We start from the raw sequence: 17,677 nt of genomic DNA, 5'->3' as shown, positions 1-17,677 counted from the left end.
TGAAAACGCATTTATTCAGACTGGCCTATCGCCTCAACACATTAACCTAATCAATCCCTGTGTGGCACAGCCAAAAGTTTTACCATAACCAGATTTCCCGCATCATGTTCCCACATGCTTTATGCATCCATTAGCCCTCTGCGTCTGTACTGTTACACACTTAACATTATGGCTGGTCCATACAATCAGGGCAACTGTTACCACCCACCTTTCGTGTCTCCCTCTTTCCTCAGACTGTAAGCTTGCGAGCAGGGCCCTCATTCCTCTTGGTATCTGTTATGATCTATGTGATTATTGTTATGCTGTAATGTCTATCGTCTGTACAAATCCCCTCTGAAATGTAAAGTGCTGCGGAATATGTCGGCGCTATAGAAATAACATTTATTATTATTATTACTAGCTGAAGAGCCCGGCGCTGCCCGGGCATAGTAACTAACTGTGGTTAGTTATAGCAAATTATAATTATCCTCCATCCCATAGTCTTGTGCCCATAAACCCATCATACATATCTGGGTCGCCCTCCCAGGGCTGTGGGGTACTCGGTACCGGGTCGGTGTCAGGGGAATGTGTCACAGCAGCGGTGACCCGGTCCGTGGCCCTGGGCGCCCAAGTAATGGGGGTTGTAGTTAATGAAATGGAATAGTTCGTGACGCCACCTGTGGTCTTCGGCAAGGGAGGTGTTAAGCCGACGCTGCAGACAGATCCGCTGGGACTGATGGTAGGGTGCAGCAAGGATGTAAAAGCTCCCCACAGGTGAAGCTATAGTCCCAGGGCAGTGTAGATGTGGTTGGTACAGGGATGTAGCAGTGCCGGAAAGGTAGGAAGCAGACAAGACACAGCGGGGTGCAATTTCTGTACCTTTACTTGATAACTGCAGTCCAGGGTCCTGATTACAGATGGAAACGGAGCAGGCTAGCCTGGAAGCAATTCAGGGATTCTCTCTCAGCAGACGGGCTGTGCTGTCTCCTTCCTAGCGCCTATTTGAATGAAGTACTCCAAGTACTAAGTTACTCTGAAGTTCCTCCTGTCGGATGTTCCCAAGAACCTTACTTGCACGGCAGACAGCTGTAGCCTCTCTCGGGGACTCCTCTCTTGAGTCCTGGCTCTCTATCCAAGCTGCTGTTATGCCTCAAGTCTTAGACAGGAGTAGAGCATTTACAGCCTCCTACTCCTCTGGTATCTGCTGTAGGACCGTTAGTATCCGTACAGCCATGGAGACCAGGCTCCAGTTCTTGTGCTCTCACTGCGAGGGAGCTCTCATTTTGTAGCTCAACCTCCAGCTTCTCTCTACACGTCTGCACACTTCACCCTCCGCAGATTAACTACTCCTTCCTCTTGGCCCTCATAGAGCACTCCTCCCCTTAATCCTGGTTCAGAGTTCCCCCTGCTGGCCTGGAGTGGAACTGTGTTGCATGCATGGATTGACTGCGAGAGAGACCCATCATTGCCTCCAAGCCTGGCATCACCCTCCCCTGGAGGAAGGCAGAGCCACTGTGGCGACCATACTCCTGGGAGTGCCACATATCCACGATCCCATAGGCCCGTGCCCATATACCCATCATACATATCCTCCATCCCATAGGCCCGTGCCCATATACCCATCACACATCCTCCATCCCATAGTCCCATGCCCATATACCCATCATACATATTCGCCATCCCATAGTCGAGTGCCCATATACCTATCACACATCCTTCATCTCATAGTCCCATGCCCATATACCCATCATACATATTCGCCATCCCATAGTCGAGTGCCCATATACCTATCACACATCCTTCATCTCATAGTCCCATGCCCATATACCCATCATACATATCCTCCATCCCATAGTCCCGTGCCCATATACCCATCACACATCCTCCATCCCATAGTCCCATGCCCATATACCCATCATATATCCTCCATCCCATAGTCCCATGCCCATATACCTATCACACATCCTTCATCTCATAGTCCTGTGCCCATACACCCATCACACATCCTCCATCCCATAGTCCCATGCCCATATACCCATCATATATCCTCCATCCCATAGTCCCATGCCCATATACCTATCACACATCCTTCATCTCATAGTCCTGTGCCCATATACCCATCACACATCCTCCATCCCATAGTCCCGTGCCCATATACCCATCATACATATTCGCCATCCCATAGTCGAGTGCCCATATACCCATCACACATCCTTCATCTCATAGTCCCGTGCCCATATACCCATCATACAAATCCGCCATCCCATAGTCCCGTGCCCATATACCCATCACACATCCTCCATCCCATAGTCCCATGCCCATATACCCATCATACATATTCGCCATCCCATAGTCGAGTGCCCATATACCCATCACACATCCTTCATCTTATAGTCCCGTGCCCATATACCCATCATACAAATCCGCCATCCCATAGTCCCGTGCCCATATACCCATCACACATCCTCCATCCCATAGTCAACCATTACAACATCATAATGAGCGGCGGGGCATGCAACCTATGATGACATCAGCGTCGCCATGACAACCATTATGACATCATAATGAGGGGCGGGGCTTGATACACACACTTTTTCCCCATTATGTAGATAGGGGCAAAATAGTTTGGTGAATTGGAACGCGTGGGGTTAAAATTTCACCTCATAACATAGCCTAGGACACTCGGGGTCCAGACGTGTGACTGTGCCAAATTTTGTGGCTGTAGCTGCGACGGTGCAGATGCCAATCCCGGACATACACACATACTTGCATAGATGTCCATAGATGCATATATCTCCTGCAATACCTTGGGTACAGTTTTGGTGATAATGTCATGCCTTAGGGGGTTTGATGATGGTTACTCCCTACAGTCCTTCCATCCCTGGTCTGCACCCTTAGACCTAGTAGAGGTGATTACTTGACGCCAGACCATAGAAGAACAGATCTATTCCAATGCCCTGGTGATGAGGTTGTGGTGGAGCGAAGTATCTCCCTACAGTCCTACCTTTCCCAGTTTGTACCCTGGACCATAGGTGCACAAACCTCCTCCAGTGCCCTGTGTACAGTTTTGGTGATGTGGCTCTGGTGGATCGGGGTTTTGGTGGGACAGGGGATTTGATCATTGCTACTCTACAATTCTTCCATCCTCATTTTGTACATGGTTGTGGTAGAGGAGATTACTTGATGCCAGACCATACATGGACAGATCTCCAATGTCCTGGGCATAGTTTTGTTGATGATGGGATCAAGGTGGAGTGGGGACTTTGGTCATATTACTCTCTACAGTCCTTCCATCCTCAGTTTGTACCCTTGGACATGGTAGAGGAGCTTACTTGACACCCGACCATGGATGAAGAAATCTTCAATGCTCTGGGTTTTGTTGATGATGGGGTCATGGTGGAGCAGTGACTTTGGTCTTTGTTCCTCCCTACAGTCGTTGCATCGCCGGTCTGCACCGTTGGACGTGGTAGAGGACGTGACTTGGTGCCCGACCATAGATGAACAGATTTCCTCCTATGTCCTGTGGAACGTTTTGTTGATGATGTGGTCATGGTGGAGCGGAGTGGTTTTGATCTTTGTTACTCCCTACAGTCCTTCCCTCCCTGTTCTGCACCTTTGCACGTGGTAGACCAGGTTACTTGGCGCTCGACCATAGAGGCACAGATCTCCTCCAATGTCCTGTGTACAGTTTTGTTGATGATGGTGGATCGGGGAGAAGGTTTGGTCATGGTGACAGCCTACAGTCCTTCCCTCCCCGGTCTGCACCGTTGGACGTGGTAGAGGAGGTTACTTGGCACTCAACCATAGATGAACAGATCTCCTCCAATGTCCTGGACACAATTTCTTTTGATGGGGTCATGGTGGAGAGGGGACTTTGGTTATTGTTACTCCCTTCAGTCCTTCCCTCCCGAATCTGCATCCTTTAACACCGTAGAGGAGGTTACTTGGCGCCTGACCATAGATGCACAGATCTCCTCCAATGTCCTGGGCACAGTTTTGTTGATGATGGGGTCATGGTGGATCGTGGGAGTTGGTCATGTGACTTCCTACAGTCCTTCCCTCCCCGGTCTGCACCATTGGGCGCGGTAGAGGAGGTTACTTGGTGCCTGACCATAGATGCACAGGTGTCCACCAATGTCCTGGGCACAGTTTTGTTGATGATGGGGTCATGGTGGATCGTGGGAGTTGGTCATGGTGACTTCCTACAGTTCTTCCCTCCCCGGTCTGCACCATTGGGCGCGGTAGAGGAGGTTACTTGGCACCTGACCATAGATGCACAGATCTCCTCCAATGTCCTGGGCACAGTTTTGTTGATAGAGTCATGGTGGAGCGGGGACTTTGGTCATGGTTACTTCCTACAGTCCTTCCCTCCCCTCTCTGCACCCTTGGGCACGGTAGAGGGGGTTACTTGGCGCCTGACCATAGATGCACAGATCCCCACCAATGTCCTGGGCAGTTTTGTTGATGATGGGGTCATGATGAAGTGGCAGTTATGGTCATTGTTCCTCCCTGCAGTCCTTCCCTCCCGAATCTGCATCCTTGGACACGGTAGAGGAGGTTACTTGGCACCTGACCATAGATGCACAGATCTCCTCCAATGTCCTGGGCACAGTTTTGTTGATGATGGGGTCATGGTGGATCGTGGGGGGTTGGTCATGGCGACTTCCTACAGTCCTTCCCTCCCCTCTCTGCACCCTTGGGCACGGTAGAGGAGGTTACTTGGCACCTGACCATAGATGCACAGATCCCCTCCAATGTCCTGGGCACAGTTTTGTTGATGATGGGGTCATGATGAAGTGGCAGTTCTGGTCATTGTTTCTCCCTGCAGTCCTTCCCTCACGAATCTGCATCCTTGGACACAGTAGGGGATTACTTGGCACCTGACCATAGATGCACAGATCTCCTCCAATGTCCTGGGCACAGTTTTGTTGATGATGGGGTCATGGTGGAGCAGGGACTTTGATCATGGTTACTCCCTACAGTCCTTCCCTCCCGAATCTGCATCCTTGAACACGGTAGAGGAGGTTACTTGGCACCTGACCATAGATGCACAGATCTCCAATGTCCTGGGTACAGTTTTGTTGATGATGGAGTCATGGTGGAGCGGGGACTTTGGTCATGGTTACTTCCTACAGTCCTTCCCTCCCCTCTCTGCACCCTTGGGCACGGTAGAGGAGGCTATTTGGCGCCCGACCACGGGTGCACAGAAGTCCGTGGTCTTGCGCCAGCTAGCGTACAGTCACAGAGGAGACGGGATCCGCGGGTTTGATAGAAATATAAAGGATTTGTTTAATGTTTAGGATAAAATATACTGCAAAACACAAACATTTTAGAGCAGAAGCCAATATACAATCACAGAATATACAGTTCATAAATAACATGACACAAAAACGCCGATACAAGTGGCCACAGGCAGAGCAGATCTCCACCGGTGACCCCATACCCCTCCACCAGCCGCTCCTAATGTGTATGTACAGGGCAGGGTGGGACTACAACTCCCAGCATCTCCTGACCACAGAAACCGATGAGCTACTCTGCTTGTGTCATGGCATCATGTGATGCAGGAAAGGTGCAGCACGGGTCGCTGACCGTCCACATCCGAGCCAGAAAGCGCCGACTTTCACAAGTCATTAGTCTCCATCGTGTATCTCGGCCGTATCCCATTGGCCGGCCGGCTCCCCTCGGCATCGTTGCCAAGTGATCTGAAGGGCCGGCGTTGTTTGCTGTACCATTAACTGGGCCGATGCAGCAGAAAAAAAAAGTGCATCAGCAGAAGGAACTGACGCTACAAATCGCAAGATCCACATACAAATCTCAGGATTTTCTGCAAGCAAATCCCTGCAGAAAATCCGCACCAAATACTGTGCAGTGTGTATGTGCACCAGGGCGAGTATCTGCAGCAGATTTTTTCTGCAGAGCTTTGGAAAGGAAAAACGCTGCTTAATTTACGCTCGTTTTTGCCCCATTTTTACACCCATTTTAGATGCATTTTTTTTGCCATGAATGGGTAAAAAAACGCCGAAAGGACTGGTATCCTGCAGATTTTTGGAAATCTTATACTTTGCTGGTTCTGGAATCTGCAGCGTATTTTCTGCGTAAAAAAAAACAAAAAAACGCAGCGTGTGAACAAATGTATGTGAAAAACTGCAGCAAGATCAGCTCCGAATTTCGCTGCTGAAATGCTGCGGATTTTACTGCAGATTGCGCACTTTCCACTTATGATTTTCTCTGTTGAGGGAGGATGAGTTTTGTTGACACTTTAGTTGTGAATGGAGAATAAAACGGCAAAAAATTAAAATAAAAAAATTAAATTGACCTGCCCTTTTACATTTTTCATCCCGTAGCTCTGTGGACAGGAGTTGCGGAGTAAACGGAGGATAGGGAGTTGTAATTTGACCCAACCCGATTGCTTTTTTTGGGACTACGAAGCAAAGGTTTTTACGAATATGCAACGTTCTAAATCTACCTACAAAAAAAAAAAAAAAAAAAACACACAACATAAAACGCAGCACTCAGCATCAGACACCAAGAATATTTTCTGCAAATATATAAAAGCATATTCATATAAAATATCCTTCTCTGTGATATAATTGTAGCAAACCTTGTAAATAGCATACAAAAAAAAAAAAAAAACACACAAAAAAACTACTCCCTACTTGGAATGGAGTGAAGATATATAAAAAAAAATAAAAAAAAAATAAAAAACTTTTCCTCTACAATCGATAAATAATAAGAGAAAATAAAAAAAAAAATAAAAAAAATAATAATATATATATATATATATATATATATATATATATATATATAGGAAATAGGTTACGTCACACAATCACGGTAAAACTTAGTCACCCATTATGTCAGAAAATCCAGAATTTATATTAGAGATCTACATATAAACGCTTCTATAGAAAAAAAAAAAAAAATCCAGTAAAAAAAGAAACAAAAATAGATATAATTTAGGGACATGTCAAGGCACCACAGCTCAGTGCAGGTTTTTGAGAATATTCTCAGAGGAATATTGAAAAAAAAAATAAAAAAAATAAACATTTTGGATAAAACTTTTGTAAGGATATCCTGAAATTTGGATACGGTGTCAGAGGACAGAGTGTAAAAATTGACTGGATAAAAAAAGACCAGTTACTTGCCGTAAATATGTAATTTTTCTTATCTGGTGTAAATGCCGCAGTTCTCCTGAATCTGGCGATGTTAGTCTTGTTTTCCTACGCCTCTCCGTTCCGGAGATATGACCCTTTCTTTTTTTATATAGAATTGTAGTCTTGATAGGCAAGTGGGTGTAGTCCTCCTTGAAGACCATGCCTAGTTGTACAAATGATTACCATAAATTTACATACCGGGAAGAAAGGGCCATATCTCAGGAACAGAGAGGCGCAGGAACAAAGGAAAGACATCGCCGGATTCAGGAGAACAGCGGCATTTACTCCAGGTTAAAAAGAATGACATATTGACAAATACAAAATAAGAGCGCCTCTATAGACTCGAAGGTGCAACTGCATATGATAAATTTTATAATGCCAATTATCATGAGTGTAAATACGACCCGTGTCTCACTTTGTGACCCAAAACAGATTATTCCTACATCCTGCTGTATGTAAAAGTCTTTTTACTAAGATCATTTATTCAATTTTCGTTGTAACACTCCGTTGTCTGATTCCATAATTGTACAGAATTGAAAAAAAAAAAAATGGCCGATTTCTTCCAAAATAGCGCCATACCTGTCAACAGGCCGTGTGTGGTATTGCAACTCAGCCACATTTACTTCAATAGAGCTAAACTGTAGGACCAATTACAGGCCCGTGCATTGATGTGGCGCTCTTTGTGGAAGAAATCAGCCATGTTTTCTTAGCTTGTGCAACTTTTTTTTTTTTTAAATACAAATTAAGGGCATTTTTCAATATCTTCATCCAGCTGATCAAAAATATGGAATCCTAGCTTCTATCATTCGATATATATTATTCAAAAAGTTTAATTTTAAGTCCAAATACTATATATAGAACTCCAGGCCACAAGAGGGCGTTGTATCTGAATCTGTGGACTTTTCGTAGTTTACCGCCAGGACCACTGTAACCTTCATAGTCATCTAAAATAGCTTATTTTTAGAAAAATTAAAACTTTTTTTTATGGATATTTTCTGCCCAGACCCGCAAGGCATCATACATGACCAATTATTGCCATCATCCTAACCTGCCAACAAGGCATAGTCAGTCTCACAAATCACATGCGAGGGGTGACCTGGTCCAACATTTCACATTAAAATATCTAAAACATCCCCTTACTTTATCCTCCTTGCCCAAAAACAAAAATGCACTAATTGCATCCTTGAAGCCAAATCTGTAATATTTTTTTTTCTAACACAGCATTCCTTGTGGTCGGAGGTTGAATTACAAAAAAAAAAAAAAAATCCACTGCACTGTTTCACCATGGTAGGATTTTCCCCCCACTAAAACAGTCTCTAATAATGGCTTAATAGACCATTCGTAGAAGGAAGGAGAAGAAAATCGAGTAAGTACCCTGCACATATTCTGGCCTAAATGGGTGATTGGAAAATAAGAAAAAAAAATTACAAAAATAAAAAAGTGATTAAAAATATACTTTCAGTATGATGGTAAAGATGTGTGTGTTCCAAGTGCTAATTTTTTTTAGCAAGAAATCAGGCACTAATTTCATTGCTGTATATATTTCAGGGTTACTGTCCTTTTACAGTTTTTTTTGGGGGGGGTCTCCCCTTTAAGTGTCCAGCGGCTTCAGGGGTCCGTGGTGTTGATTACGGATTTGTCTGGTGGTGTCCATCCTCTCGACCAACTGCAGTAACCTTCCTTCTGCTTGACGCAGACGTAATTCTTAGACTGGTAGCCGGGGATGCCAAAGTTGGAAAGCAGATCAGTCCACAGACACTCGCTCTTCGACGTGATGAAGCACGGGAGGTAATAGCAAGGCTTGATCTGTAAAAAAAAAAAAAAAAAAAAAAAATAAAAATTGAGGACCATTTAGGAGAGTTCATGTTTCCGGTGTACTGTTTCTTTAAATTGTCGGTGGGTGGAACCTCTAAGTGGGAGGGATCTAAAACAAGTCTGTGCAGCCTGTAGATGCACTCTATTCTATAGCAAAAAGGATATCAAATCAAATATAATAATCACAGATTGGTCGGGCGATCATCAGTGATTGGACCTAGATTATATTGGGGGTAAAAAAGGATCCCCCCCTACCTTGCAGCTACATCCCTGGTGGTAGCGGTGATTGAGTCCCTTGCGCTGGGCAAGTGTCAGCTTATCCCACTTCTCGATCAGGTTACACAGGCCGGTGTACGCCTTCCCCTCGTATACACGCCCTAGGAGGAAGAAGATGAGACCTATCATAACCCCATAAATAACCATATTATACATTATACCGTATTATTATACCGCTATACTATTATTACTAATTGGTCATTTATGTTCGGCTTTTGTTAGTTACTCCCTAGAAATTGCTGGAGCATCTGACTTTGGATTAGAGGAACGTTACACAGTGGGGTGTAGGGATCTTCACCTCTGCTCTCTCAGATTTTCTGAGAAGGTGAGAATAGCTATTAGGCAGGACACGTAAAAGAGGAGGCCCTTCGGCAAAAGATGACCTCCTCCATTAGTATCAAAGAGTAACTGTGCCATAATAGGGTTAAATAATATGCAATATAATAAATAATACTAACTACCACCACATAGTGCCAATATAGTACCATACAGTGTCCACATAATATGTTGCCCTAATAATACAACTATACAGGGCCTGGTTAATACTACAGTGCAGTCAGATGACAATTACTGCATCTACATAATACCGCAATATAGTGCTGATTTAAAACCATAATAGCCTAATACATTGCTTTAATAATTCCACTAGACAGTGCTTAGCTAGTACTAAAGTGAAGTGGACAACTGTATCCAAATAATACCGCCATATAGTGCCAAATAAGTGTACATGTATCAGTATAATACATGGATACAACGCCCAGAGAATACTATAATTCAGTGGGCAACAACTGCGTCCACATAATACCGCCATATAGTACCTTACAAAGAATACATAGAAGCATAATACATTGCCTTGATATTACTACTACATAGTGCCTAGAAAGTACTGTAGTGCAATTAACACAACTGGATCCATGCAATACCGCCACATAGTACCGTACAGAGAGTATATAGCAGCATAATACAATGCCTCGATAATAACACTAGACCTAGATAATACCATACTGCAGTGGGCAACAACTATATCCACATAAAACTGCCATATAGTACCATAAAGAGAATATATAGCAGCATAATACATTGATATAGAGCTGATATTTCCACTTTCTTGCTGACTTGATAGAAACCGGGAGGATGGAATTTATGGAAACCTTCCCCGATCAGCAAATAATAGCAACCATTACCGATATGCACCCCCCGGACTATATAGGTGGATTTTTCCTTTATGATGGGGTGGCTTAGGGTAGTCGCCCTTATGGTGGTGCAGAAATTAGACTGCTACTTCGCAAAGAAATTATGGAATTTCATAGCAACGATAAAATTTTGGGTCCTTTTGCAGCAGCCACTTGACACCAGCACGCTGTTGGCTTCCTACGTCACAGGGTCCTAGTGCCCCCATGTCATTCTGTGTAACATCGCAGCACCAGATCAGGTGATCACTTTTTATGGGGATGAGACAGAGCAGGAATGGCCCTTGGCTCTCCAGGGACCCAGTAGACGGTTCTGACAACACTGATAAGAGCAATAATAAGTTGTCAGCCAACTTTTACAGAGGCTACTGCCCACCTGTGATGAGGTACTGGTACTTATTGACCTCCAGCTTGACTCCGCACAGGCTCTCTGAAGACTCGGTGTAGATGTACTGCACATGAGGCATCTTCTTAAAGCCACGGTACATCTGCAGGGAATAAGTAAACACAAGGACTCAATTCCACATAATACATTCGGATGAACAACGCCAAGAAAAAAAAAAAAAAAATCAATAAACTCTATAAATATGTGCTCCATATTGTCTGGATGTTTTCCCATCTATTAAGCAAACGTATGGGAATATCTGCAACGGGATATTGGAGGATGAATAAGGTTGAAAATGGGGCCCTGTGCCTCATGCAAGCGTATTTAGACTTTTTTTCCTTATTTCAGCTGAAATCATACTGCCATATAATGCCAAAATACAATATATAGTCCACATAATACAAGCTTATAGTGCCATTATACCGCCACATTCAGCTCACATAATAACACTATATTATACTGCCAAATACAGCCTACATAATACCACCATATAGTGCCAAGATTAAACTGCCATAAACAGCTCACAAAATATCACCATATAGTGCCAATAATATACTGCCATATACAGCATACATAATACCACCGTATAGTGCCAATAATATACTGCCATATACAGCATACATAATACCACCGTATAGTGCCAATAATATACTGCCATATACAGCATACATAATACCACCGTATAGTGCCAATAATATACTGCCATATACAGCATACATAATACCACCATATAGTGCCAATAATATACTGTCATATATAGTTCACAAAATTTTACCATACTGTATAGTGCCAAGATAATGCTGCCTTATACAGCTCACAAAATACCACCATATAATGCCAATAATATATTACCATATACAGCATACATCATACCACCATATAGTGCCAAGATTAAACTGCCATAAACAGCTCACAAAATATCACCATATAGTGCCAATAATATACTGCCATATACAGCATACATAATACCACCGTATAGTGCCAATATACTGCCATATACAGCATACATAATACCACCGTATAGTGCCAATAATATACTGCCATATACAGCATACATAATACCACCGTATAGTGCCAATAATATACTGTCATATAGTTCACAACATTTTACCATACTGTATAGTGCCAAGATAATGCTGCCTTATACAGCTCACAAAATACCACCATATAATGCCTATAATATATTACCATATACAGCATACATAATACCACCAGATAGTGCTAATAATAAATTACCATATACAGCCTATATAAAACGACCATATAGTGCCAAGATAATACTGCCATAAACAACACACAATATACCACCATATAGTGCTAATAATATGCTGCCATATACAGCTCACATAATACTGTACCACCATATAGTGGCAATGATATGCTACCATATACAGCCTACATAATACCACCATATAGTGCCAAGATTATACTACCTTATACCGCACACATAATACTTCCATATAATGTCTACATAATATTATGATATATAATACCACTATGTAGTGCAGAGATAAAACCATATACAGCCCACATACAGTGAGGTCCATATATATTTGGACAGAGACAACATTTTTCTAATTTTGGTTCTAGACATTACCACAATGAATTTTAAACAAAACAATTCAGATGCAGTTGAAGTTCAGACTTTCAGCTTTCATTTGAGGGTATCCACATTAACATTGGATGAAGGGTTTAGGAGTTTCAGCTCCTTAACATGTGCCACCCTGGTTTTAAAGGGACCAAAAGTAATTGGACAATTGACTCCAAGACTGTTTCATGGACAGGTGTGGGCAATCCCTTCGTTATGTCATTCTCAATTAAGCAGATAAAAGGCCTGGAGTTGATTTGAGGTGTGGTGCTTGCATTTGGAAGGTTTTGCTGTGATGGAAGCGGTCAAAGGCGCTCTCCATGCAGGTGAAACAAGCCATCCTTAAGTTGCAAAAACAGAAAAAACCCATCCGAGAAACTGCTACAACATTAGGAGTGGCAAAATCTACAGTTTGGTACATCCTGAGAAAGAAAGAAAGCACTGGTGATCTCATCAATGCAAAAAGACCTGGGCGCCCACGGAAGACAACAGTGGTGGATGATCGCAGAATAATCTCCATGGTGAAGAGAAACCCCTTCACAACAGCCGACCAAGTGACCAACACTCTCCAGGAGGTAGGCGCATCAATATCCAAATCTACCATAAAGAGAAGACTGCATGAAAGTAAATACAGAGGGGTCACTGCACGGTGCAAGCCACTCATAAGCATCAAGAATCAAAAGGCTAGACTGGACTTTGCTAAAAACATCTAAAAAAGCCAGCACAGTTCTGGAAGAACATTCTTTGGACAGATGAAACCAAGGTCAACCTCTACCAGAATGATGGAAAGAGAAAAGTATGGCGAAGGCGTGGTACAGCTCATGATCCAAAGCATACCACATCATCTGTAAGACACGGCGGAGGCAGTGTGATGGCTTGGGCATGCATGGCTGCCAGTGGCACTGGGTCACTAGTGTTTATTGATGATGTGACACAGGACAGAAGCTGCCGAATGAATCCTGAGGGATTCAGAGCCATACTGTGTGCTCAGATCCAGCCAAATGCAGCCAAACTGATTGGTCGTCGTTTCATACTACAGATGGACAATGACCCAAAACATAAAGCCAAAGCAACCCAGGAGTTTATTAAAGCAAAGAAGTGGAATATTCTTGAATGGCCACGTCAGTCACCTGATCTCAGCCCAACTGAGCATGCATTTCACTTGTTAAAGACTAAACTTCAGAAAGGCCCACAAACAAACAGCAACTGAAAACCACCGCAGTGAAGGCCTGGCAGAGCATCAAAAAGGAGGAAACACAGCGTCTGGTGATGTCCATGAGTCCAAGACTTCAGGCAGTCATTGCCAACAAAGGGTTTTCAACCAAGTACTAGAAATGAACATTTTATTTACAATTATTTAATCTGTCCAATTGCTTTTCGGTCCCTTTAAAAACAGGGTGGCACATGTTAAGGAGCTGAAACTCCTAAACCCTTCATCCAATGTTAATGTGGATACCCTCAAATGAAAGCTGAAAGTCTGAACTTCAACTGCATCTGAATTGTTTTGTTTAAAATTCATTGTGGTAATGTCTAGAACCAAAATTAGAAAAATGTTGTCTCTGTCCAAATATATATGGACCCAACTGTAATACCACCATATAGCGCCCAAATAATCTGCAGTATTACAAATTATTCTCTTACACAGACCACATTATATTGGTATATTAGTTACATATAATACTGCACTTCGTTCCTCGATAACATCGCCATAGACTGCCTAATGGTACCAGGGGGATTTACTTTGCTCTTCGTGGGCTCTCAAAGAAATTTGGACCTTGGGTAATTGCCCAGTTTGTCTCAGGACTTGTACTGCTCTAGTAGTGAAGTAGCTCTGCTCCATCAGTAGATGGGCCGCCTTAGGACGGTGGAGCAGGGAGCATTGAGGAAGATATTGTGAAGATAAGGCCCCATTTTTTTCACCTTCCCTGCGCTGTCCGCTTCACAACCCGGATCTGCTAATCAGACTCAGTCTGGTTTTATTGGGCTCTTGACAAGCTTAATAAGTCCCAGATTTCTCCTTATCTGGTCCAGATGGCTCTCTGGGTGGACACGTCAACTTTTATTATTAGCCAATGGTGACTTCAAATGAGAAGACTGATCCATGGCCAAGTCCAGAGCTGCCATTGTATGACTACACAGCATCGCCATCAGTGATGTCATGGGCCTTCATAATCTGGATGCAACTTGATGAACTTTTCCAAATTGTCTAAATGATCCATTTCTCATGGGAACAGACCAAAAATGTGTACACCATTGTGGTCAGTGGCTGTCAACACTAAATGTTGGTGCTAATCCTGGGACAAGAGGGAGTAACCCAGACTCCTTTACGCTCTAGGACATATGTCCTATCTGGAATTCTCTCTGTCTTCTTGGTCCAACCTGCCCTTCTGATCGGTACATCATCTTTATGTTTGGAGACCTCTTGGTTGGTGAGACATGAGATGTCTAATGTTCTTCTGGTGCATTAATGGAAAGCAGTATGTCTACCCTACTTGGTGACAAGACATCTACTTATTTTAGTACTTTAACTTAATAAGTGCACAGCCAATTAAGCCAATACCTTCTGGTCACAGAGACATCTTCATGTCCTAAGACCTTATTCGCGTTGGTGGTACATGAGCAATAAACTCCATCATCTTTTGGTTCCGCTCATCTGTCTTTGGTCCATGAGGGTGAACTCCAGCCTTCCCTTCTGATCGTCCACACATCTTTGTGTACTGAGACCTTATGGTTGGTGAGACATCTGTATGCTCATCCTTGGCCCTTCTTAGCTTTGCTGGCTCACTGAACACCATATTTTATCCTGGTCATTGAGACATCTTTATAGCCTTTGTTTCTACCATCATGTGTTCGAGTGGTGTCCACCTTTTCTTTATTAGTCAGTAGGACATCTACCTCTTGGTTTTTATTTTTATCCATTCCTAGACCAGAGCTCAAAGACATCTGCTCATCTCGGGACCTCTTCTGGTGCATGACTAGAGACCAACCCTAATGGTTGATGAGACATCTGTTCATACCTTCTTGGTGGCTATTCTTTCCCTCTGGTCAATGGAGACATCTTTTTGTCCCAAGACATTCTTTGCACCAATGAGGAATGAATAAAAAAACCATCCTCCCATATTGGTTGGTCTGCTTGTCTTTTTTGCTCTTTGTGTGGTTTTCCATGGCCAATGAGCCCCATCCTTCTCTTCAGGTCAAAAAGACATTTGTCAGCCCTGAGACTTTTTGATTGATGAGACATCTGTTCATTCTGAGATTTCCAATGTTTTTCTGGTGAGGAGCAATATATCTACTATATATGTTGGTGAAACATCTACTAATTTTGGGACCGTCTTAGCTTCAGTGATCCATTACCTGTAAACACCATCCCTCCCATCTGGTCACAAGACATCTCTATGTCCTGAGACCTCTATGTCCTGAGACTTCCTTTGCAATATTGGAACCTGAGCAATGAATACCCTTCTCCAATTTTAAATAGTTAATCTGCTCTTCTCCCTCTTTGCTTAAATCAGCATTACCCTTTATTAGTTCTCTGCCTTCTTGGTCCATGGCATGAGCCGTGAACACCATCTGTCCATTCTGGTGTTCTGAGACATCATCATCTTTTTAGGTTATCACCTACTTCAGTTGGTCAGACATCTGCTCATCTTTTTGCATTTTTTTGCAGCACTCTTTATTGGTTAAATAGCTCATCACTAGTTATGTCATGGACAAAGAAGGCAGTGGAAAATAATCAGAAGGGTGATGCCCACTTAAGCATCAGCAAGGAAGCAAAAAAGATTAGCAGAAGACTGGGCATTAAAAACTGGGGATGGTGTTCACTGGGTCATCCATGGCAAATAAGGCAGAGAAAAATAAACCCCATCTTCGTATTTTTAATCTTGAGGCATCTGCTTCTCTCTCTTTGCTTCTTTGCTGGTGCTTAAGTGAGCATCGCCCTTCAGCATATTTTTCTCTGCCTCCTTTGTCCATAGCATGACCAAGAAACACCATCCCTCCCTTCTGGTCCTCGTGACATCACCGTGTCCGGAGACTTTCCTTGCAAGTCATTTGATCTGTTAGATACCTCATCTTTCTGTGCTTCTTTGCTGGTGCTCCAGTGGGCATCACCCATATTTTTCTCCGCCTTCTTTGTCCATAGCATGACCAAGAAACACCATCCCTCCCTTCTGGTCCTCGAGACATCACCGTGTCCGGAGACTTTCCTTGCAAGTCATTTGATCCGTTAGATACCTCATCTTTCTGTGCTTCTTTGCTGGTGCTCCAGTGGGCATCACCCTTATATTTCTCTGCCTTCTTTGTCCATAGCATGACCAAGAAACACCATCCCTCCCTTCTGGTCCTCGAGACATCACCGTGTCCGGAGACTTTCCTTTGCATGACAATAGATTGGTCAGATATCTGCTCATCGTTCTTTGCTGGTACTCCTGTGGGCATCACCCTTTATTAGTCTCTTTGCTTCATTCTTCCGTAAGGTGGGTGACATCTGATCATCCTAAGACATCATCCTCCTTTTCATAGTCTTTTTACTAGGCATTGCTCCTACCAGCCAGTTTCCTACTCCACACTGATGAGGGCCAATACCCCGAAACAGCTGTATGTGGATGGATACCATGTTTTGGCATAGGTGGTTTCCTTCGTTGGAGACTGCCCTTCCCGTGGTTGTTCCTTCCTGGGCAAAGACCTGGCTGGTCATTGCTTGCGTTGAGAAACATGTGATGGTGTCTCCGCGGCTTCTGTTTTGCATGTTTTACATATTTCCCATAAGGGATGGGGGCAGTGCTCTAGAATCACTGCGTTGAGAAACACGTGATGGTGTCTCCGCAGTGTTGGATGTTGATCTCCATGAGTTCATTCATCCTCCTTTTCATAGTCTTTTTACTAGGCATTGCTCCTACCAGCCAGTTTCCTACTCCACACTGATGAGGGGCAATACCCCGAAACAGCTGTATGTGGATGGATACCATGTTTTGGCATAGGTGGTTTCCTTCGTTGGAGACTGCCCTTCCCGTGGTTGTTCCTTCCCGGGCAAAGACCTGGCTGGTCATTTCTTGCGTTGAGAAACACGTGATTGTGTCTCCGCGGCTTCTGTTTTGCATCTGATCATCCTAAGGCGTTCTTTGCCTAGTCGGTGCCCCATCCTTACATATCACATGTAGACTTCTCCATGTTGACCATAACATCTAGCTACAATGGCAAGTTTGCTCTTGATGTTCAGGTTGAACCTAAAGCCGTGGCCATGAATATTCATCACTCTATGAATTTTTTGGATAACTGGAACATTCGAAAC

At 43.6% G+C, this 17,677-nt stretch overlaps 2 protein-coding genes across 2 annotated transcripts in view; one reads left to right on the top strand and one right to left on the bottom strand.

Annotated features, from left to right (window-relative positions):
- SYN3 (synapsin III) overlaps positions 1–17,677 on the top strand; it is a 247,764-nt gene that overhangs the window by 118,839 nt on the left and 111,248 nt on the right. The window lies entirely within an intron of this gene.
- TIMP3 (TIMP metallopeptidase inhibitor 3) overlaps positions 7,323–17,677 on the bottom strand; it is a 31,743-nt gene continuing 21,388 nt past the window's right edge. The window contains exons 3-5 of the mRNA XM_073567495.1: positions 10,791–10,902; positions 9,204–9,325; positions 7,323–8,939 (exon numbers count right to left, since the gene is read on the bottom strand). Of these exons, the coding sequence (XP_073423596.1) occupies positions 8,742–8,939; positions 9,204–9,325; positions 10,791–10,902 (432 nt within the window). The 3' untranslated portion in view covers positions 7,323–8,741. The remainder of the gene's footprint in view (positions 8,940–9,203; positions 9,326–10,790; positions 10,903–17,677) is intronic.

The sequence above is a fragment of the Dendrobates tinctorius genome, unplaced genomic scaffold, assembly GCF_039654945.1.
Source record: "Dendrobates tinctorius isolate UK_male_01 unplaced genomic scaffold, ASM3965494v1 ptg000020l, whole genome shotgun sequence".
Classification (NCBI taxonomy): Eukaryota; Metazoa; Chordata; class Amphibia; order Anura; family Dendrobatidae; genus Dendrobates; species Dendrobates tinctorius.
Note: the sequence above shows the minus strand (reverse complement) of the source record. Positions and strands in the feature narration are given on the sequence as shown.